This window comes from Zootoca vivipara, chromosome 16 (genome assembly GCF_963506605.1).
Source record: "Zootoca vivipara chromosome 16, rZooViv1.1, whole genome shotgun sequence".
Lineage (NCBI taxonomy): Eukaryota > Metazoa > Chordata > Lepidosauria > Squamata > Lacertidae > Zootoca > Zootoca vivipara.
This window is the reverse complement of record NC_083291.1, coordinates 42,362,912-42,385,990: the sequence shown is the minus strand read 5'-3', so window position 1 is coordinate 42,385,990 and position 23,079 is coordinate 42,362,912. Positions and strand designations below refer to the sequence as shown.

At 50.4% G+C, this 23,079-nt stretch overlaps 1 protein-coding gene across 3 annotated transcripts; it reads left to right on the top strand.

Annotated features, from left to right (window-relative positions):
- Positions 1-3,062: 3,062 nt before the first annotated feature.
- On the top strand, positions 3,063-21,616 carry ARAF (A-Raf proto-oncogene, serine/threonine kinase). 3 transcript variants are annotated; one of them, XM_035140649.2, is made up of 16 exons: positions 3,063-3,111; positions 8,673-8,905; positions 10,774-10,880; positions 12,601-12,703; positions 13,303-13,457; positions 13,571-13,675; positions 14,312-14,462; positions 15,518-15,548; positions 16,331-16,485; positions 17,552-17,754; positions 17,839-18,015; positions 18,500-18,546; positions 18,842-18,960; positions 19,138-19,269; positions 19,475-19,609; positions 21,016-21,616. In XM_035140649.2, the coding sequence occupies exons 2-16, from the start codon at positions 8,681-8,683 to the stop codon at positions 21,154-21,156; spliced, it is 1,986 nt and encodes a 661-aa protein (XP_034996540.1). In that variant the 5' UTR covers positions 3,063-3,111; positions 8,673-8,680; the 3' UTR covers positions 21,157-21,616. The 3 variants fall into 3 exon arrangements, with proteins under 3 accessions (XP_034996540.1, XP_060125061.1, XP_034996539.1); XM_060269078.1 differs by having other exon boundaries at positions 3,067-3,111; positions 8,745-8,905; XM_035140648.2 differs by lacking the exon at positions 3,063-3,111 and having other exon boundaries at positions 5,824-8,905.
- Positions 21,617-23,079: the final 1,463 nt, after the last annotated feature.

Sequence of the window (23,079 nt, the reverse complement as noted above, 5' to 3'; positions counted from 1 at the left end):
TGAGCCAGTATACCTGAAGGAGTGTCTCTACCCCCATTGTTCAGCCTGGACACTGAGGTCTAGCGCCGAGGGCCTTCTGGCAGTTCCCCTCACTGTGAGAAGTGAAGCTACAGGGAACCAGACAGAGGACCTTCTTGGTAGTGGCTCCCGCCCTGTGGAACACCCTCCTATCATGTTTGTGCATAACATGGCATTGCCCTGGGCTTTCCACTACTTCTCTGTTGCGTGTGGATGGTGCAGTTTTGGCTACATAAGCACAAGAAGACTCAAATGGGTTAATAACGGGACTTTCCTTGCCCATCTCTCTGCAGTGAGCTATCTCCGGGTGAGTGCACTCATTCAGGCAAGGAAAAATGAATTTGTCTATGCAACATTTTCTAGACTCATATCTATATCTCTAAATTCATACCATGTTCATGAACAGGGGTCAGCAAACTTATTCAGCAGGGGGCCAGTGCACTGTCCCTCAGACCTTGTGAGGGGCCAGACTATATTTTGAAGAAGAAAATGAATGAATTCCTATGCCCCACAAATAACCCAGAGATGCATTTTAAATAAAAGGACACATTCTACTCATGTAAAAACACGCTGATTCGATTTAGAAGGCGATTGGGCCGGATCTGGCCCCCGGGCCTTAGTTTGCCCACCCATGTTCATGAACATCAAGTCAGAGCAAATGCATATAACAAGATGGGACGACCATTTCTATCTTACTGAATGCAAACCTGCTTTCAAAGAGAGGGATTTGAAGTGAAAAAGCACCAGAGTTGTTCCCTTGCAATCCTTCCTCTACAAGCTTGTCTTCTTCTTGCAAGGTTATAAAGGCAAATGTTGGAAGGGGGAGGGCAGGTGGGAGGGAGAGATTTGCAATAGAAAAACTGTGGGTGGTGGAAGGGCACACTCTGCCATGTGCTTGTCTCTGCTCCAAATGACCTCCGCCCCCAAGTCTGCCTCTGAGGACGACTAAAATGAAATGGGCATCCCTTTTATGGACTGCTTGCATCTTTTCCACAGTTTTCTGGCAGCTCCTTGTCAGAAACGTAACGTGGGGCTTAGATGGACCTTTGCTCTGCTCTGATCCAGCAGGACTCTTCCTTTGTGCTTGAACCGCCAATTCTGTCATTTCAGCACCGGAACTGAACTAGCTTGCAACTCATTGTGATTTTTTCTTCCTGGTCTATGTATCGTGTCTGGTAGTGCCATTGTACAGAGGTTGATGACAGGATATCTAATCTTTTTACATTCTTTGTTGGTCCGTAACATGGGGACGACAGAGGATGAGATGGTTGGACAGTGTTCTCGAAGCTACCAACATGAGTTTGACCAAACTGTGGGAGGCAGTGGAAGACAGGAGTGCTTGGCGTGCTCTGCTCCATGGGGGTCACCAAGAGTCGGACACGACTAAACGACTAAACAACAACAACAACAACGTGGTCAGTGGGTGAGCTGAAGAGATTTGCTCTGCTACCAGCTGCATTTCCTAGCAGTGCGTAGGTCAGTGATGGCGAACCTATGACACGCGTGTCAGACGTGACACGCAGAGCCCTTACAGCTGGCACACGCCCCATCGGCCCATTCGCGCTGTTGTTGTTTTTTCCCCATTTGTTCTCCCGCTCCTCCTCATGCTGCAGCTTGTCCCCGCTGTTAAAACCCATTGTCTCCGCTGTTAAAACCCGTATCCTTTTGTTATTGTTGTTGTTGCTTGTAGCCAGAGATTGGTTTTTTAACCCTTTTTTCTGGCACTTTGGCAGAAGATGACTGGGTGTAACAGCGTTCATTTTTTAACCCGTTCTGTGCTGGGTTTTTTGGTGCTTTGGCAGACTATGTCGGTGCTGCATGTTAGTTCCAGCGAAGGTATTATTCGTCATTTATGTTCTCTTCCCCCCCAAAAAAGTGCAGCAGCTGTGGGGCACCCCCCCCAAAAAAGCAAAGCAACTTTTGCATCCCCCCCAAAAAATCTCCAAAACTTTGGTCAGCAGCTCCCCCCCAAAAACTCAACAACTCTGGGCACTTTGTGATAAATAAGGGTTTTTTGGTTTGGTTAGTTTAAATAATTAGTTTTTGGTTTATTATATATTACAATTATACATTTTTGTTATTTAAACTATAAATATTGCAAAATTATGGTTTTTTTCTCGAAGTGACACACTACCCGAGTTATGCTCGGTTTTTTGGCGAATTTTGACACACCAAGCTCAAAAGGTTGCCCATCACTGGCGTAGGTTCTGCCATTTGGCAGCGTGGTAGGCTATTTATCACTGTCGTCGTCGTCGTCCTAATGGTCTGGTTTTGCAATGTCCAGGTGGCTCAGCAGCCATTGTGTGCTGAATTACTGGGGCCCACCCACGCCATCCTAGCCCCATGCCATTGGTGATTCTCGGGTCTTGCACAAAGCTTTGCAGGTTCCTGCAAACCCCTTTTGGCACAGCTGCATCTTCCTGCACCCCACACCTGATGTTAGATGCTAGATGGGTGTGGCTTTGATATGGGCGTAGGCAGGATATTTGTGGTGGGGACAGGCTTTTGTTAGGGGGGCTCCAAGGGGGTATCTGCGCAAAACAATAGAAATACTGAACTTACTGACCAATCACGTCGGTCCTGCCCCCCCCAACAGAAGTCCTCCCCCCCCAACCAAGTCCTGACCCCCCAACAAAAAATCCTGGCTATGCCCATGGGGGGGGCGCTGGCTTTTGTTAGCGGGGGCACAACCTAAGATTTGTATTGATTTTTATTGAATTTTACTGATTCAGTTGCTCCCCCTCGCCTCCCCTTGGCTACGCCCATGGGGTTGGCCAACCTGGCCGTGCAGGCCAAATGAGGGAGGCTTGGGGCGTAGTATTAGATGGGCTCGTCTACCCGGGAAGGGAGCCCATCTCGGAGAAGGAAAACTCTAGTCCTAAAACTCCGCTGCCTTGCGGGACATCTTTGGGAGAAGAAGAGGCTATACAGTATTCTGTGATTCCGCAACACACCGTTCCGGCGAAGAAGGAGTTAAGTGCTTTTCCCTGCCCCGCCTCCCCAGGGAGTTCCCTCCTCTGCTTGCGACGTCAGCGCCCGGGCCCCGCCCACTTCGAACGCTCGTACAAGATGGTGGCAGCTTCGCGGCGGCAGGTAGGAAGTTCCCCTTCCTCTCCGTTTCCGCGCGTCCCGCTGCTCTCTGGGGGTCGGGCGGAGAGAGGAGCCAGGGCGGACCCCGGGTCGCGAACCCTTCCCCGGGGCCTTGGGGTCTTCGTGGCTGGGGTGGGGTGGGGGGCGCTTTGCGAACCCTAACCTGAAAGGAATGGAGGCCCTTCGGTTCACAGGACACGCGCACACCCGTGTTCCAGGGAGCGGGACGGGGCGCGAGGCGGTCGTGGGAATCCGAGAGAGGCGCGCGCGGGCCCTTTTCCCGTTAGGATGGCGGAGTTGGGGCAGGTGAATCTGGGAGTGAGAGCTCCCAGGCTGTGGCAAGGAAGGAGCGGGGTGGGGCCCCTCCGTGCGGTGGAGCCGCCTTCCGCCTCCTGAGGAAAATATGAGGCGATGGAGGCCTAGTGGTTGGAGCCGCAGGGTGACGTGGCCCTGCCCCCCCCCCGGAATGCTGCCCGACTGGCCTGGAACTCGCCTGTGGCTCAGGTTTAAGTGGTGGGGGCTTTGAGAGGCTGGAGCTGCCTCTCCTCTAAGGACCAGCCCAAGACATTTCAGCACCTGAGGCGAACCACAAAATGGCAAAGGGCCCCCCGCCCCCCCCCCCGCCAGGGAAGAAGGAGTGAGTGGAGATCTACAATGGGAACAAGCAGAGGCCAAAGATCTACCTTGGGGCCTGCTGCCCCTGTGGATCCTGCCACCTTAGCTGGGCCCTGTCTCCTACTTTTCCCTGGTTGGGTTTAGGCCCAGCCTCAGCTAGGATGAATGCTGGTGGCCAGGGCCTGTGCTTCCTGGCATGAGGGGTCCCTCTCACCCCTCACGCTTCTCTGTTTAAAAGCAGCCACTGCCACCCACTCTGCATGTGGACGCAGCTGCATTTCATGCAGAAAGTGTGTGTGTGTGGGGGGGGGGGACACGACCCATCAGCCCCAGGCAGCATATAGCCCATGGTCAGGACAATTGCCTCTGGGAGGCAACATATTGGCTGCCCATGGACTACAGGATCAAGACTGACAGTTACCTGCAAGAGATATTTTCTTTCTTCACTGTCCTTGCCCTAAAATCAACTGGCATTTCCTCTCCGAATTAGAGATCCCAATATGGCAGTTGCCCTTGTTCCAAAAGCATTTTTGGTGCTGGACAAGAGATCCCTGTATAAGGAGGCAGTTGCATATTAGACACACTAAACAGTTGTGTTGTAGCTTTGGTGTGTGTGTGTGTGTGTGTGTGTGTGTGTGTTGTCAGCAATGCAGCAGGTGCATTCATGAGATGCAGCTTTTTGAGCAGTGGCTTCCAAGGTTTTGATAAAACTTCAAAAGCAAGTTATAAAAGAAAGCAGCCTCTTGCCAGTTTCACTTTTAGTCAGGCAGTGACAGTCTTATTCCTGCAAAGCTTTTACAGAATTTCATGATAAATAAATTGAGGTTCAATAATAAATAAATTCATTTCAAATTGTATTTCAAGGTCAAGGGATCCCAGAGCCAGCTTCATTTTAGCCACTGTATCCTCACTTCACAAGTTTTGTAATAATCGCAGTTCCCAGCTGCAAACCTGTGTCGTGTGTTTTCTGTTTCAATATTGGGACAGTAGCAGCACGATGCGCCTAATGCCTGTGATTAATTGGCGCCTGAGTGACGGAAGTGCTAATTTATTTCAAAAGAACACGCTCTTTGCGAACAAGCCTCCCACACTAGCCTCTGAGGTCTATCAGAGAACAGTTTGACAGCCAAGTGGGGAGGTCGGGGGACACCCCTTTATTCTGATGGAAGGTAGCCTGCTGTTGCTTGAGCTTTAAATAGGAGCCTCTGGAGCTGTAATGACGGTGGAGCTGCAGAGCGGAGCTTGAAGCCACCAAGACTCCCTGAGGGTGGACCTGAAACAAGTTGATACTGGTAACTCCAGGAAGCCCTAATGTTTATTCCCCCCCCCCAACTGGAACTGAGCAGATGAAATTATCCAGGGTACAGCTGCTCAAATGTCAAGTTCTCTCTGCTCCAATATACTATTCCTGTTCAAACGCTATTGCACAAAAAGAAGGAAAAGCTTGTTCGCTGTCACTTGCCTTTGGTTTTTCTCCTCACTTTGCTTGTATTATCCAGCATCTTCAGGCCCTTCACGGTGATTGGCTGTATGCATGGGGTTCATGAAAAGCTGCGAATGACTTGGGCAAAGGAAGGGTAACTTAGGAGGGGTAGCTAATGCCGCAGAAGACAGAATTGGGATTCAAAATGACATTAACAGATGGGAGAACTGGGTGCAAGCTAACAAAATGAATTTCAGTAGGTACAAATGTAAGGTCCTTCACTTAGGCAGGAAGAACCAGATGCACAAATATAAGATGGGGGAAACCTGTCTTACTAGCAGTACACATGAAAAGGATCTAGGGGTCCTAGTAGACCACATGCTTAACATGAGTCAACAGTGTGCTGCAGCAGCAAAAAAGGCTAATGCTATTCTAGGCTGCATCAACAGAATCATAGAGTTGGAAGAGACCACAAGGGCCATCCAGTCCAACCCGCTGCCAAGCAGGAAACACCATCAAAGCATTCCTGACATATGGCTGTCAAGCCTCTGCTTAAAGACCTCCAAAGAAGGAGACTCCACCACACTCCTTGGCAGCAAATTCCACTGTCGAACAGCTCTTACTCTCCGGAGGTTCTTCCTAATGTTTAGGTGGAATCTTCTTTCTTGTAGTTTGAATCCACTGCTCTGTGTCCGCTTCTCTGGAGCAGCAGAAAACAACCTTTCTCCCTCCTCTATATGACATCCTTTTATATATTTGAACATAGCTATCATATCACCCCTTAACCTTCTCTTCTCCAGGCTAAACATACCCAGCTCCCTAAGCCGTTCTTCATAAGGCAATGTTTCCAGGCCTTTGACCATTTTCATTGCCCTCCTCTGGACACATTCCAGCTTGCCAGTATCCTTCTTGAACTGTGGTGCCCAGAACTGGACACAGTACAGTGGTACCTTGGTTTACAAACACAATTGATTCTGGAAGTCTGTACTTAACCTGAAGTGAACTTTCCCATTGAAAGTAATGGAAAGTGGATTAATCTGTTCCAGACTGGTCCGCGGAGTACTTAAACTGAAGCGTACTTAACCCGAGGTAAGAGTGTAATTGGGTCTGGAAGTCCATACTTAACCTGAAGCGAACTTTCCCATTGAAAGTAATGGAAAGTGGATTAATCCATTCCAGACAGGTCCGCAGAGTACTTAAACTGAAAATACTCAAACCGAGGTATACTTAAACCGAGGTATGACTGTACGCCAGGTGAGGTCTGACCAGAGCAGAATACAGTGGTACTATTACTTCCCTTGATCTAGATGCTATACTCCTATTGATGCAGCCCAGAATTGCATTGGCTTTTTTAGCTGCTACATCACACTGTTGACTCATGTCAAGTTTGTGGTCTACCAAGACTCCTAGACCTTTTTCACATGTAGTGCTCTCAAGCCAGGTGTCACCCATCCTGTATTTATGCCTTTCAATTTTTTTGCCCAAGTGTAGTACTTTACATTTCTCCCTGTTAAAATTCATCATGTTTGCTTTGGCCCAGTTGTCTAATCTGTTAAGGTCATTTTGAAGTGTGATCCTGGTAGCATTGTCTAGCCCACATTTTACCAGCTTCTTTACAAGAATACCATGGGGCACCTTGTCAAAGGCCTTGCTGAAATCAAGATAGGCTACATCCACAGCGTTCCCTTCATCTACCAGGCTTGTAATTCTGGCAGAGTATAGTGTCCAGATCAAGACAAGTAATAGTACCACTTTATTCTGCTGTGATCAGACCACACCTGGAATTCTGTGTCCAATTCTGGGGACCACAATTTAAGAAGCTTGTTGACAAGCTGGAGCACGTGCAGAGGAGGACAACCAAGATGGTCAAGGGTCTGGAAACCTCATGAGGAATGGTTGAAGGAGCTGAATATGTTTAGCCTGGAGAAGAGGAGACTGAGAGGAGATATGATAGCCATTTTCAAATATCTTAGGGGCTGTCACACGGAGGATGGAACGGGCTTGTTTTCTCCTGCCCTGGAGTGTAGAACTTGAATGGCTTCAAGTTGCAAGAAAGGAGATTCCGACTAAACATCAGGAAGAACTTTCTGGCTGTAAGGGCTGTTCGACAGTGGAATGGACTCCCTTGGGAGGTGGTGGACTCTCCTTTATTGGAGGTTTTTAAGCAGTGGTGGGATGGCCATCTGTCATGGTTGCTTTAGCTGAGATTCCTGCATTGCAGGGGGTTGGACTAGATGACCCCCAGGGTCCCTTCCAACTCTACAATTCTATGGCACCCACCAGGTCTCTGAGCAAAAGAGCATCATGTAATTAAATAATGGCTATGTGGTTTTATGTGACAGAAACTTCTCTTTAGAACAGAAGTGGGGAGTTTTGGCCCTTCCAGTTTTCCCTGACACCTACCTTGGGAGGGTGGAGGTACTGGGTTCGTGGGAAAGTTTTGCTTAGCTGGGAGGTTGGGGTGGCATGGAAGCTTGGAAGCAAATGTGGCTGTTTGGCTTTAGAACAAAGCCCAGGGTAAAGGATGCTTAGAAACTCACAGGATTGGCTTGTGCTGCAAGGGGTGAGGGAAGTCTTTTGTGGTGAAGCCAAATGCAAAGCAGATGGGGATTGTGAAATTAAATTGTGACATTTCAGGATAACGGAGGCTGAGCCTTCTCAGACCCCTGCCATTCCCAAAGTTGCAATCTTCCAATGCTTTTTTAGCAAAACAAAATTGGCTGTTGTGGGGTTTGCATGAGTCTGCCTCTCTATGGTAAATGTTCAGCAAAATGTACTGTGCAGCACGGGAGCAGAAAATGCATTATAGGAACAACATTTATATGTGTGTTTTCAAGCCCGAAAACATTTATGTCCAACACATTTCTTTGGTGAAACTTGGGTTCTCCACAAACATTTGCTGTGAGAAGACCAGGTATTTGCCTATATCAGTGTGCCCCCCCCCCCGGGCTGCTTACACTTTAATTCAGAATGCAGTTACTTTCCTCTATACCAAAACAGAATGTGCTTCTCTTAAGCTGGGAACACAATAAGAAAATGTCCTCTGTTAACGTGACTTGTCAGGGTGCAAACGAAGTGTTGTCTTCCTGGCTAGCTCAGCACTGTGTGAACACATGCTCCACAACAGCAGCCATGCAAGGGGTGACCCCCAAAATAGTCCAGTGGTGAAGCAGTGGGGAGGGGGGGCAGGGGGCACTTTCACATAAAGGAAGTGTTGTTTCAAAACAAGTTAACATATAAAGTGATCACAGCAAGCTTGTTACCTGCTGCCAGCGATACGCTTTTCCAGGAGATTGCGTCAGACAATCATGAGGGGTTAGGAAACGGCTGTTCGTTTGAAAGCTAAATCTGGGAGCCCGTGGGTGCCGGCTTCATGTGCTGGGTAGCAGATTGTGCTCCATGTGAAAATTCTGTGGGCGTGCACTTCTGTGTGTTCTTTTATACTTGTTGCTAAAAAGCATGCATACTGTGACAGGGACCTGGAGGTCAGCCCTTTCGTTTGCCTCTGGTATCTTTCTCCTTGCAGGCCCCTGGATGAGGCACAGCCAGAACTCCTCCGGCGGCACACTCACGAATGGCTTCTCCTCATCCTCTCCAGACCCCGGCCCTGCAGGTGGGGGTGGGAGGGGAGACCTCCTGCCTCTCTCCCACAGCATGACAACGATGCTTGCCTCTCGCAGGAAAAGGCTCGGAGGCAGAGCCATGGCCGAGGCTCGGGGCACCATCAAGGTGGACCTCCCCAACCAACAGCGCACAGTGGTGAGCGAGACTTTCTGGCCATGAGAGGCTGTGGGTGATCCTAGGCTATTCAGGGAGCATCCTGCCAGGCAGCGGCTAGGCAAGCCTGTGGTCCTGCAGGTGTTGCTGGACCCCCGGCAGCACAGCCAACAGTCAGGGATGAGGATGAGTCCAGTACGAGGAGCACAGGTTTCCCAGTCCCCATTCTTGCTTTAGGGCAGCCAGCCGTCTTCCATTGCTGGATCACAACCCAAAACTGGGTCAAGCACTGACTTAAAGTGGGCCACAGTTTAGGTCAATAGAATTGCCATTCTTTTCATGTTTGCTTACATTTTTTAAGAGAAGGAAAGAGATGGAGGTAGAGAGTGAGAGAGAGAATAGGAAAAGAGCAGAAAAGGTAAGGAACAGAAAAACAAGGAGAAGGCATGAAAGTGAGGAAGGAAGACATGCATGGTAAAAATAAAAATGAAATAAAATAGGTCTCGTTGTTTGCAGGTTGGGTTTCCAGGTAAATTTTGCTGGTTTGTTGTGATTTTTTTTCTTTGTTTGCTTAATCATCTGCTTTTGCTGTATTTTTATTGCATCCTGGTGTTGGTTGATTTTTAATGTGCTTGAGGAGTTCAGTTTTGAACTAGAAAGGCAGGGTATAAATATTCATACTAAATACATAATCCTGGGTTTGGAAAGGTTGAGGACTACTGCTTCTGTATTGAAAAGTGGGGTTTTATTTATTTATTTATTTAAAATAGATGTAATTAGAGCTCTTTAATCTCAAAGTTGAGTTTTTTTATTCCCATTTTATAGGTGGGAGAAGTGAGGCTGGGACTGACCATGTAGTGAATTCAGATATCCTGAAGAGTTCGTAACTGGACTATCTTACTCAAAGCAGACCCGCTGAAGTTAATGGACATGACTACTCTAGGTTCACTAATTTCAGTGGGGTTCCTCGGAGTAGGACTTAGTTGAATATGTGTGCACGCTATATTTTTAAAGCACCCCCCCCCCCAAGAATTATGGGTACTTTAGTTTGTTGAAAATTGCTAAGAGTTGTAATTCTGTAAGGTGGTAAACTGTAGAGGCAAAACTTTGATGGACAGGTATAGTGTGTAGACAGCCTCAGAGGCCGCCATGACTGGATTTTAACCAAAGATGGAACATCTGTCGAAGATTAAAGACTGTCAAAAATTCCAACAAGTGTTCTTGCATTCTAAAAAAATAATTTTTGTCATCTTTCAAAAGAATATTTTGTGTCAGTTGTCAAATGGCACAGAAAACTGAAAACAATTGCTTAGATGGTATATAGCAGCACATCAGATATGGCTCATGTTTGATAAAAAAAAAACCCCGCAGAGGAGGATTTAGAGTTGGATCAGGGGCAGAAGATTTGTTGAAACCAGTTATCACGGATCCTAATTGACCTGTTGCCATGTAGTAAGTCTCAAAGCAGGCAGGCGCCAAACCAAGGATCAGAGCCAGAAAAATTTGTTGCTCAGCCAAGACCCCAGGAAGCCTAATGACAGGCCTTCTTTCCAGGGGAGCCCAGTGTGGCCAGTCCAGAGCCTGAGTTCTTGCCCCAGGGAGATGCTCAAAGCTGCATCTTACAGGTTGCCACATGGGGCCAGTGGCACCCAGAACCAAAGGATCCTGGTTCTTGCCCCAGTATTAACCAGACTGGTCTAAGTCCTGGGAATCTATTCTATTCTGTACTGGTCCATATCGGGCCTTGTTCAGCATGGACAGACTAATGGGAGGAGGGCAGAGACGGAGTGGAGTTCAAAGCCGCATGTTGAGAGCAGTGTCTGTAAGGTCAGTTCAGCACCATCTCCCTGTTCACTCAACTGTCTATATCCTGTCTTGCACACACTGATTGCTTCCCTCCTTCCTCTCAGGTGACTGTCCGGCCGGGTACAACTGTCTACAGCTCCCTAGACAAGGCCCTGAAGGTCCGTGGGCTCAACCAGGACTGCTGTGTGGTCTACAGGAAAAAGAGCGATGGGTGCGTGGCTCCGGTCAGGGAGAGGAGGTGGCTGCTGAGGTTGGCTGGGGAAGCAAGGGAAGGCAGGCAGGCCAGGCAGGGAGCTGAGGGTCCTCAACCTGGCTGGGTATAGGAAAGAGCAAATGAAATGTAGCCCACTGTGCCCAAGGCCTGCCCTTTCCACACCCAGAAATCCTGCATTATGGGTGTCCAGATCTGGATAGTTTTACATTCATCTAGTCCATCATCCCAAGTGTGGATCGAGGTCAGAAGCAGGGAGGCTGTTGCCTTCACGCCCTTGTGGCAGAATATTTAGAAGCACCACCCTGGCCTTTTTTGAAAACAAGAGGCTGGACTAGATGAACCCGGGGGCCTAGTCTTCCCCAACCTGGTGTGCCCCCCTCCCTGATGCTTTGGACTACAAGTCCTATCAGCCCCAGCTAGGATCAACACAGCTATAATGGCTGTGGCTGGTGGGAGTTGTAGTCCAGAGGAATGTAGTTCTTTCGTGTGCATTTCCTGCAAACATGCCAAGAAGCCCATCCAATTGGACAGGGGTCTGTACACAGTTACTTAGGCTTGTTTTGTTTTTTTTAATGATGTGCTGTACCTTTTGATTTTTTCCCCCAATTGAAATGGTTTACACAGTTGGAGTTTACACATGAACTTGCAATGGATTTCCACAGACACACTGGTGGGGCTGCAGCCACAGAGGAAGTGGTGGCAGAGCTGGGATAGGCCATGCCCACCCAGTTAGAGCTCAAAGGCCCTTGTGTCCTCCAAAGCTCCCTTGCCCAATTCCCTGTCTCCTCTCTCCATCTGTTCTTAAAAGATGAGCAAGCAACCCTCTGCATACCTTTCTGGGAAATAAAAGGCTTTAGACCAGAGGGGTTCTGTGAGTTCCTGCAAAGGATGCTTGCAGAGCTCAGGTGGGACAGCCTGCCTTCTTAGTGGTAGCATGTCAGACTCATTCCCCCCCTTAGCAGTGTTACTGTTACAGGTTTGTGGGTTGCCTTTTTTCACCTGTGAAGGGAGTGGGTGGACTGGCAAGAGGACTCTCAGGTGGGGCAGAAGGTGAGCACCATTTTGTGGCTCCATTCAGACTCGTATGGGTTGGAATCCAATTTGAAATGGATCGCAGCTTTTCAAGCCCAGAGGAATGCCTATTCACATGCCCTTCTCCACGGTCCCGTTCCTCAGCCTGCCCCAAAAAGCTACACCAGTGTCTTCTAGGGTCCATGCAAAGTTCAATCCCAGCCGATTTGACAGCTTCCCCTTTCCACACAGAATCTGGCTGTAAACATGCTGAAGATTTTGTTGCCTGAGCTGTTGGAATATTTTTAAATGTTCCTTCCCAGCTCTGCCCATCAGTGTTGGAGGCTTTATTGCCCCAAGCTCAGTGCAGTGCAGAGGTGGAGAGATTGCTGTCCTGGTGCAGGAACAGGGGAATGGGATGTCTCGGCAAAGAAAGAGTGGGTCCGAGACCATCACCTTTGTGTCCATATTCTCCACTATGGAAAATGGTTGATTTCTTGCTTCTTATTAACCTGGTGTGTGTGTGTGGTGGTTAGCATTAGCAATCGACTTGGAACTCACCAGAGTGGGGAGAAATTTTGAGGGGTTTGTTTCCCCCCCTGGGCAGTTGATCAGCTACAGCAGCATCGTGGCTGTCTCTAGGGAGGAGCTGCAGTAGGTGGCGGGCTTTGGGTCACAGCTGCATATGTGTTGATTCTCTCTGCAGGCGAAAGACCATCACAGATTGGGAGACGGACCTGGTCAACCTGGAGGGGGCTGAGCTCTCTGTGGAAGTCTTGGAGGACCTGCCACTTACTATGCACAACTTTGTGAGTCTCGGGAGGCCCTCCAGCAGCATGTTTCCTTGCCAGCACATGCAAACGCGGACACACCCCAAGCCCTGTGGACACCCAGTTGCCCCTTCCCCACTCCAGAGCATCACACAGCCACTTCCCCCAGCCTGGTGCCCTCAAATACGTTTTGGCCTGCAACTCCCCCCAGCCCTCAGCCAGCATGCTCACCAGTGAGGGACGCCGGGAGTTGTAGTCCAAAATACCCAGGTGGGCATCGGAATGGGGAACGCTGCCCTAAAGGAATGCACTAGACCCTGAGGCTGCCCTGCCTGTGCAGTGGAATCGCACAGGAATGCTTTGATGGTGTTTCCTGCTTGGCAGGGGGTTGGACTGGATGGCCCTTGTGGTCTCTTCCAACTCTATGATTCTATGATTCTATGTATCCCTGCAGCAAAGGCTTGGAAATGCAGGCCAGGCTTGTTACACCAAAGGGACGTATTTTCTGCATGCAGGTGACTTGGGCTCCCTTGCCCAGCCTTGCTGGGTGTCCACACAGGCATATTGGGAACGTTCCACCCCCAACTCCCCTTGCACTTGTCCTCCTCTTCCTCTGACCTGGACCTTCTTCTGGACAGGTGCGGAAGACTTACTTCAATTTGGTATTCTGCGATTTCTGCCTTAAGTTCCTCTTCCATGGCTTCCGCTGCCAGACTTGTGGCTACAAGTTCCACGAGCACTGCAGCAGCCGAGTACCTACGGTCTGCTTGGACCTGGCCACTACGCATAAGCCGTGAGTATCCTCTGCACAGCCGCCCCCTCCCCCTCCCCCTGCTTGGAGCATCTGCCTCCGTCCCTGTTCCCCTTGTAACCAGTCTCAACAACCCATTTCTCCCTTTCATGTAGTGTTTACAGCCATGATCCAGGTCAGCATCCTCCATTCTGGCACGACAGTGTTCCGACTACCCCAGTGCAGCCGAGTCACGAACCAGGGACCCCTCATGCTGTCAGGTAAGAGCCAGCTGTGCAAGGGATCGTGATCCAGAAATAGCCACTAGCAGCAGCATGGCCCACAGAGGAGCACAGGCAGGCAGGCAGGAGGCTAAATTTGCCACTCACAATGCATATGATGCAAGACCATCCCTCTTGCATTACTGTGCAGGAGACATTTGAACTGAAAGCATTAAGCTATCACACACCCAGGTTGTTGTGTCCTCCCTGTGCCATAGTTCATGTTCTGCACGTCAAAGGTTCTAGATTCAATTCCAGGCATCCCCAGGTAGGACTAGAAAAGAGAGCCTGCAGAAAACCTGGGTGGTCTTTGTTGACTAGATGGACTCTGTGATCTGACTCTCTATAAGGCAGTTTGCTTTGCTCTTCAAGGAAAGCTTGATTTTTGTTTTAAAAAGCAGGGGAGATAAGTTTCCAGTCCTTAGGTATTGGGGGGGGGGTAGGAAAGCATACCTGCTGTAGCCACCATGTCCACGGCATAACTATCAAGCAATGACTTGTGGTTGATAAACTCAAGGAAAAGTCACATTGCCTCTTATTTTTAAGTATACAAATAAACCTGAACTGCTGGAGGGTTAGTGTGCCCCCCCCCCCAGCTTGGATGCCATGTCATCCCCTCCTCTTCCTCTCTTGCAGCCCAAGAAAGCTGCCCCCCTTCAGCCCAGATGCCTTCAGCTTCCTCAGCCTCCAAGGGGGCGGGCAGCAGCTCCAACGGCACCGCTCAACCTCCACCCCAAATGTCCACATGGTCAGTACCACCAGCCCCGTGGATAGTGACCTGCTTGAGGTGAGGCATTTTGTTGTGGGGGGAGGAGAACTTCACTCTGAAGTTTCTGTCTTGGCTCATGGGTAGAGCCCATATTTTACCTTGGGGGGCGGGACCTGTCACACTCCAGATGTAGCCTTTTGAATTGTGGGGGTGGGGCACATGCTCCACTTTTGCTTCTGGGATGGCTCAGTCAGTAGAGCGTGAGACTTTTAATCTCAGAGTTGTGGGTTTGAGCCCCACGTTGGGCAAAAGATTCCTGCATGGCAGAGGGTTGGACTAGATGAGCCTCATAGCCCCTTCCAACTCTACCATTCTATTGTTTTTGTTTGTTGCTATGTTAGGCGTTTTAGTGCTTTTATGTTGTAAACCACCCTGTGACCCTCAGATGAAGGGCAGGATAGGAATTTAATAAATAATAACTAGGACTCTCCCCACTGGCCATACCAGCAACTGACATTCAGGGGTGTAGCCCTGGCCATATGTACAGCAGTGCCCACGAAACGACAGAACTAGACTTCCCAGGCTTCTCTGAAAAGTGTGGATTTACAGCAGTCTTTAAATACATAGAGCAGAGATGCCTGTCAGGAGCAAATGTAACCTAGGGGAAGATTCTGTCCCAGCCTGAAATAATACTGATGGGTTGGTCGTTGATGGCGGGCTAGTTCTTACAGAGGTGGTAAATCTGCATTGCAGCGGGTTGGACTAGATGACCCTCGGGGTCCCTTCCATCTCTACAGTTCTATGATTCTATGTGCCATTTCAGACACCAGGTCTGATGGAATGCTCCTCCATGCAAACAGACAAACAAACGAATGAATCCCTGCACATAGAAAACTAGTGTGCCGGGGAGGAAGCCAGGACAGAACACCTTTCGGAGGGGCTGGTTTTATCTGTGAATGGAGTTGCGTGGAAAAGCATTCAGTCATGTGAGCACTCTGAGAAAGTTCTCATATGCCCACATCTCCATGAGAGCTGCCCCCAAATCCCCCCAGAGAAAGGGAAGGGAAGACCCTCTCTCTTCTCCAGAGATGCCTGCCTGCGGAGCTGTTCACCTTCTGCCTTTTCTTTTCCAGCTCATAAGCAGGAATCATAACAACACAGAGGGTGAGTGTCTGCCAGGAATGGGGAAGGTTGGTGGGAGTGGGCCTTGGCAGCTGGAGGAGGGGAGGGAGCTGGGACAGAGATCTCCCAGGGCAGCGCTCCATTGGAAGTGCGTTGAGGGACATAAGCCCATGGGGGGAGGTCCGAACTAGGACTAGCACAGGGGGCATAGCCCAGTGCTAGAGGATCCTTAGTGGGTGACTTTCCGAAGTCTCCCTTCCTGCCGGAGAGGCTGCCAGTCAGAGGAGGCAGGCCTGGCCAAGATGCACTCACTGGCCTGACTTGGTATAAGCCGCTTCTTAGGTTCCAGGGAGGTTGGGCCTGCCACTGTTCCCTCAGCACGGGTGCCATGCTCAGTTCCCACCCCCCCCCACAGATCCATGGGCGGGGGAACCTGGGCTCTCTCAGACTCCCACCATCCCTGACCGCCAGGTGTTCTGGCTGCAGCTGATGGGAATTGTAGTCCTGCCACATAGGGAAGGGGAGCCACCCCTTCTGGGAAAGGCGAAGCCCATGGCCACCGCCATGTCCGGTGGCAGCAGATTCTATATAAGTTGCTTCTGCACCCTGTGAAGAAGAAGAGGCCTCTTCCTTTTGTCGCTCCTGAAGCTCCAGTGACCCTCCAATCTGCCCTCCCTCTTTCCACACACAGCATTTTATTTTACCCACTTTTATCAGAACTCTGCATTTGGAAGCCCCCAAGCACTTCATAAGGAAATGGTGCTCCTGTCCGTCTGCTTGTGAGGGAGCGCCCTGCAGTAAGCCCACCCTCCTTCTCGCCACAGGCCTAGGTGCGCTTGAGCCGCCTCCTTGCACCCCGCCGGCTCCCCCAGCTTCCAGCATGGCTGCTGTTTCATCTGGCCGACGCTCCCCACACCCCAAGTCCCCCGGCGAGTCCCCCAGGGAGCGCAAGGCCCCTGCCGAAGACAAGAAGAAACCGGTGAGTGTGTGTGGGGGGGTGGCACTGACGTGGGGCTAACTGATGTGCTGCGGGCACTTCAAATGGCTACCAAATGTTCTTATTGTGGGGCAAGAGAATGAACTTCGTTGCCATGACGGAAGGTGAGCCCAGATCAGTGGCTCTCGGAGGGTGCTGAGGGTGGAAGGAAGATTCAAGGACATTCAAAGAAGCATTTAAACATTTCAGTGTAGTATATAGTATCAAAATATATTTTGGGGGCTTTACGACCAGGGACAGCATCCACGCCTTTCTTCAAGAGCATTGGCTATTCTTCTGCAGTTCTCCGTAACACATTGTTGTGAATATGAGAGATGAGAAAAGAGAAGGGCTTCCTTGGGTTGAGGAGGAGATGAGGGTTAGTTTGTTTTAAATTAGACCCAATATAAATGAGACTACCTGGCAAAAGCAAGCTCACACCTCTCATTGAATTTGTATACATACTTAAGGAGAGGCATGTTTATTCGCATTCTTCTGCAACTGCATTGCTTTATACTTTCTGGATGCCCTGAGTACAGTAGTGCCTCGCTAGACGAAATTAATTCGTTCCACGGGTCTTTTCTTATAGCGAAAAATTCGTCTAGCGAATCCCATAGGAATGCCTTGATATTTTTTTTGAATTTTTTTTTGCCCATAGGAACGCATTAATTGAATTTCAATGCATTCCTATGGGAAACCGCGATTCGCTAGACGAATTTTTCATAAAACGCATTCGTCTAGCGAGGCAAGCTCCGCTCGAAAAATCCTTTCGTTAAGCGGAAATTTAGTTAAGCAGGGCATTAGTTAAGCGAGGCACCACTGTGGTTGTATTCTGTGTTATAAATCAAGCAGTGCAAGGAGTTGCTTCTTTTTGTTCCCCCGTGTATTTCTAATTGATAAAAAAAAATTCAGTGTGGGGTGAGCAAATGTTTATTCTGAAAGTGTTCCTTAGGGACAAGTGTGGCTAAGCTGTGGGGGCAGAGATGTTTTTGGGGGGAGCAGGGCCTCCTTGTGGAAGTGCTTGACCCTCTTTCTCCCTGTCGCTGGCACTGCCTTTGGCTCCCTGCAGAAATCCCTGGGCTACCGGGACTCCAGCTATTACTGGGAAGTCTGCCACACCGAGGTGACGATGCTGAAGCGCATAGGCACTGGATCGTTTGGCACTGTCTTCCGGGGCCGCTGGTATGGGGATGTGGCGGTCAAGATCCTGAAGGTCACCAACCCCACCAGCGAGCAGGTGCAGGCCTTCAAGAATGAGATGCAGGTGCTCAGGTAAGCAGGGACCTGTGGGGAGGGGAAGGCAGCCTGAGTCGTGATGCTGGCCAGGAGGCCTCTGACGCCGGCCTCTCCTTGCAGGAAGACCCGCCACGTGAACATCCTGCTCTTCATGGGTTTCATGACCCGCCCCAAGTTTGCCATCATCACCCAGTGGTGCGAAGGCAGCAGCCTGTACCAGCACCTGCATGTGCAAGAAACCCCCCTGGAGATGGTGCAGCGGATTGACGTGGCCCGGCAGACGGCCCAGGGCATGGCGTGAGTGTGAGGCAGGGCGCCCTCGGGGGAACCTCCCAAGTCTTATTGAGTACCGGTTGCCAGGGGGACAAACAACAGAGAGGGCTGTTGCCTTCATGCCCTGTATGGTATGCCGGACTAGAGGCACCCTTGTCCTGATGCGGTGTTTGTGCTGCAAGAGTGGGTCTGCAGCCAGGGAACCTCTGGGGCAATGCCAGCCGTGGGTGGAGCCAGAGGCAAAAGCTGGCAGAGCAAGGGGTGCCAGCTTTACCTTTGTACCAAAGGCAGATTTCTCTACTTGCTCACTCACTGCTCTGCATCCTTCCCCTGGGCAAGTGAGAGGTATTAGGAATTCTGAACTAGGGCAGCCAGATACGGGAACAGCCCTCAATGGCTCCAGTTCTCCCTCCCTCTGAGCGTGCTGTGCACATGAGAGGCAGGTATGGTGCCCTTGTGAATGGATGCAGATAAATGATCTCACTCTGTCTCTCTCTCGTTCTCCCAGTTACCTGCATGCTAAGAACATCATCCACCGGGACCTCAAATCCAACAGTATCCTTCCCTTCCACCTCGCCTTTTGGGGCAGGGAGTTTGGCTGTCCCACGGGGGCTCCCTGACGGGTGTTGCAGTGGAAAGGGGAGCGGGGGTTGTGCTGGTTTGACCTGCATGGCTGAGAGGGTGTTTCCAAAAGGGCAGGTGCCCCCTTACTAAAAAGGGAGATTTTCAGCATGGAGCTTGGGGGTAGGATAGTTCTGTAGCTCAGCCCACCCTGCTCTGGGGGTGAATGGAGCGGCAGGTCCCGCCAGGCAGAGTCCCACGCAAGGCTCCTTCACCCAACTGCCCTCAGACATCTTCCTGCACGAAGGCTTGACCGTGAAGATTGGCGACTTTGGCCTTGCCACCGTGAAGACGCGCTGGAGCAGCTCACAGCAGGTGGAGCAGCCCAGTGGCTCCATACTTTGGATGGTGAGCAGCGCTGCGAGGCCAGGCTTTTGCCCAAGGGTGGGGGCTGCTTCTGGCTGGATTTTGGGCAGGTGGAAGTTGTGAAGCCGGAGGAGAAAAGGGGTTGTGGTGGAGCAGCAGTAGCCCCCCACCCCGTCCCAGCAGACTTTAATGCCTGCCCTCTCTCTGGGGCTCCCACAGGCCCCTGAGGTGATCCGAATGCAAGACCCCAACCCCTACAGCTTCCAGTCAGATGTCTACTCCTATGGAGTTGTTCTCTACGAGCTGCTCTCCGGGACCCTCCCCTACCGCCACATCAACAACCGGGACCAGGTAAGGACAGAAGACTTGTTGGGGGAGGGGGCTGGCCAAGAAACCCTCCCCAAACTCTCCCTGGGTTTCTCACTCATTATTCAGGATGGCCAACCAAACGCGCCCAAAGGGAAGAGGTTTATCCAGAGCTGGTGGTGGTTCTGACTGGTGGGGAAAAGTGGGGCCTTTCTTTTTGTAATGGGTGCATTTATTTCCCTCCTTCCAGATTATATTCATGGTTGGCCGGGGGTACCTGTCCCCTGACGTCAGCAAGGTGCCCAGCAATTGCCCCAAAGCCATGCGCAGGCTGATGGGCGACTGCCTTAAATTCAAGCGTGAAGAGAGACCCCTCTTTCCTCAGGTGAGTCTAGAGGCAGGTATAGGCAGGTACATGTGTGCTCACTGACAGATCGGCACATTTGTATCCCACCTTCCGAGAACCTCAAGAAACTTTACTTAAAAGTATTAAAGCTGAGGAACTAATTCTTCAGCCAATGTCACCATGTTTTATGGCTCCCATAGAATTGCTACGTGTACTCAGCACAACTAAGGACATGTAGTGGTTTTAAAGAGAGATTCCTAAGGTTCAAACTGCTTTAGAACCCCACATCTTGTAATCTGAAATCCCTGCCCACGAGTCAGAAAATGTAGGTACTGGTAAAGATCCTCCAGGAAAATGGCAAGGAACTTTGCACGTACTCAGATGCACCCTTACCTTCTCCTGTCATGTGCTCCTGACACACATATCCCTTTCTTCCTTTCTTTGATTAGCTTTTAGTTTGGACAGCCTCCGTTTGTTTGCATTTAATAAGAATCCATCAAAACACAGGCATGTTTTCTATACAAATTTGGCAAATTAAGTTCTGCATGTACTTCTTTCATTTCCAAATGTCATTCTGCTTTGGCTAGTTATGAAAAGTGGGAAGGAGCTACGCATTTTTTTTAATTAAAGATTTTCTTGGTTTACAGAAATATGTGCAATGTCTCCCGTAACATTTTGCAAATCGGTTTCATTTGTTGAGACATTGGGAAGGAAAGGGGGAAAGAGGTAGATGGGGGAAGGGTGGGTGGGGGAGGGGTGGGGTGGTGATGTTTCTATTTTGCTTAATATATGGGGGGGGTTGTTTTTGTTTTTGTCAGCATCGCATGTGTAGGTTCTCTGCTGTTCGTTTGTGTTCCTTTGGTGGTGAGAGATATTAGAATCATAGAATCATAAGAGTTGGAAGAGACCACAAGGGCCATCCAGTCCAACCCCCTGCCAAGCAGGAAACACCATCAAAGCATTCTTGACATATGCCTGTCAAGCCTCTGCTTAAAGACCTCCAAAGAAGGAGACTCCACCACACTCCTTGGCAGCAAATTCCACTGTCAAACAGCTCTCACTGTCAGGAAGTTCTTCCTAATGTTTAGGTGGAATCTTCTTTCTTGTAGTTTGAATCCATTGCTCCATGTCCGCTTCTCTGGAGCAGCAGAAAACAACCCTTCTCCCTCCTCTATATGGAGGGAGATGTTGGGGTTGACCTAGGATATGGTTGTTCATTTGTGGTTGGCTGTGGTGGTCTTTGTTTCATGTGTGAGTGGGGTGGGTGAGTGTTTGGGGTCAGGTTAGCCATATTGACTTGTATGCTGAGCCCTGAGACACTCTGTAGTTACACACACTGCTGATTTAGGCCTAAACCTCCACAGTCCAGAAACTGGGCTTGCTAAGGTAGTATCTAGTGGGGAGGGGCACAGTTCTGGTCTGATCTCCATTTCCCATTCTTCCAGATTTTGGCCTCCATTGAGTCACTCCAACGTTCTTTGCCGAAGATCGAACGCAGTGCCTCTGAGCCCACACTCCATCGGCTGGGTCACAACGAAGACCTGACTCCCTTCGGTTTCCCTGCTGCCTTGCGGCTCCACAGCTAACGTGGCTTGACTGGAACTGCTGCCAAAGACCACGTCCCCCTCGAGGCCAGTGTCTGCAACTCGCGGCCCTCCCTGGGCGGGCAGAGGAGCCGGTCAATCCCAGGAGGGCAGCTGCATCCCTGGCATCTGGGTGTATCGCCCAGGTCTGTGTGCAGAAAGATGCTGGGGCTGGGGGGGTCCACCTGGATGTCACTCTCACTCCAAAGCCTGCAGTCCTACGAGGGGGTCGCCAAAGCAGGAAACACATTGATACATCCCTGCTCTGTAATGACTTTGGCTTCATTGTCCCCAGATGTATTCTCTTTGGGGGCTTATCCTGTTTCCAGGATGTTGTAGGTGTCATTTGTTTGTTTGCTTGGGAACTTCAGTAGGAGAGAAAAGCATTGGAGGGCTGAAAGAAGGACGGTGGTCTGCGAAAAATGAGCTGGAGATGGTGTAATAAAAAAGGCTAAGCCCTGTCTGGATGATGTCCTCCTCCCTCTGTCCTCCAGGCCTGCCAAACCACAACCTACCCACCTGAGCTGCATCACAGGAGGCTTGCTGTACTGCTGGCTTGTGGAGAGTCAGTTTCTTTTACCCAAAAGGGGGCATGTATCTAGACCTCAAGGACTCCTGGAACTCAGAGGAAGGTGGGATGGCAGCCCTTCTGACAGTTCAGGCGGACACCCTCTTCCTCACATCACCCCTCTCGTTTCCAGTTGTCTCACCTGTGCGCTCTCCAGCATGTACATGCAGCAAAGGGTTGGGATGGTTGTTGTGCATGGCAATCTACCCATAAAGCTGCACATCAGCCCCATAAATGCAGGCATGACGTGGACATTGCCAGGAGTGCCATATCTGCAGAGCAGCCCCTGAGCACGATCTCTCTCTGCCTTTGACTTGGAAATGAATTGCCCGGGTACTGAAAGTCATCAGAGGAAACTGTGTAGGGAGTGGGGGCAGTTTTTGGGATCGCTCAGTTGGTACAGCATGAGACTGAATCTCAAGGTTGAGGGTTTGAGTCCCGCCTTCTAACTATGTTTATAAAGTGGGGGGGGGGTGCTACCTTGGTCCTCCCAGGTGCTGTTGGACTCAGCCAGCATGGCCCGCGGTCACAAATTCCAGAGGGCCACCGGTTGCCCCCCCCCCAAGTGCCAAAGGTTGCCCAACTGCTTTTGTAAAGCGGCCCCAAGCAGTGGGGGAATTGAATGCCATAGCTGTGCCCATGGTGGTTTGCCTCTTTGTGCCCACATTCGACATGAAGCATTTTCCTCCCAGGCTTCCGGTCTTTCCTCGGCATGTGGCTGTGAGGTCAGCTGAAAGGTTGGGGAGCCAGGAAACACCGTAGGTGGATACTGATGCCCCAAAGGAACTGAGGGATTCCTCAAGCAGGGAATGTGGCCTGGTACTGTACGGAGGGCGGGGGAAGAAGCCCTTGACGGTTGCTTTTAGGCAAATGGTTGCAGGTTCCCCAAGCAACAGCCTCAGCGCTTTGGGGAAGGGGCCATGAGTCAGGGGCAGACCTTCTGCTTTGCCTATCAATGTCACAGGTTCAACCCCAGCATTTCCAAGTAGGGCTGCCTGAAACCCTGGAGAGCTGCTGCCGGTCAGTGGGGGAAATACGGAGATAGCTGGACCAGTGGTCTGACTTGGGAGGCTCCCCTTTCCCCTCTGGGCCAGCAAACCAGTTGCAGAGGAGAAGTCAGATGGGTAGATAGTCAGTGGACTGGATCAGGATTAGGCAACCTCAGGCCCGTGGGCCGGATGCGGCCCAATCACCACCTCAATCCGGCCCGTGGATGGTTCGGGAATCAGCGTGTTTTTACATGAGTAGAATGTGTCCTTTTATTTAAAACTAGTGTCGTTCAGCCCATTAAATAAACGGGCGCTAGAACACATGTGAGCGCTGCGCAGAGCACCGGATCGAGGAGCTGGTCTGCAGGG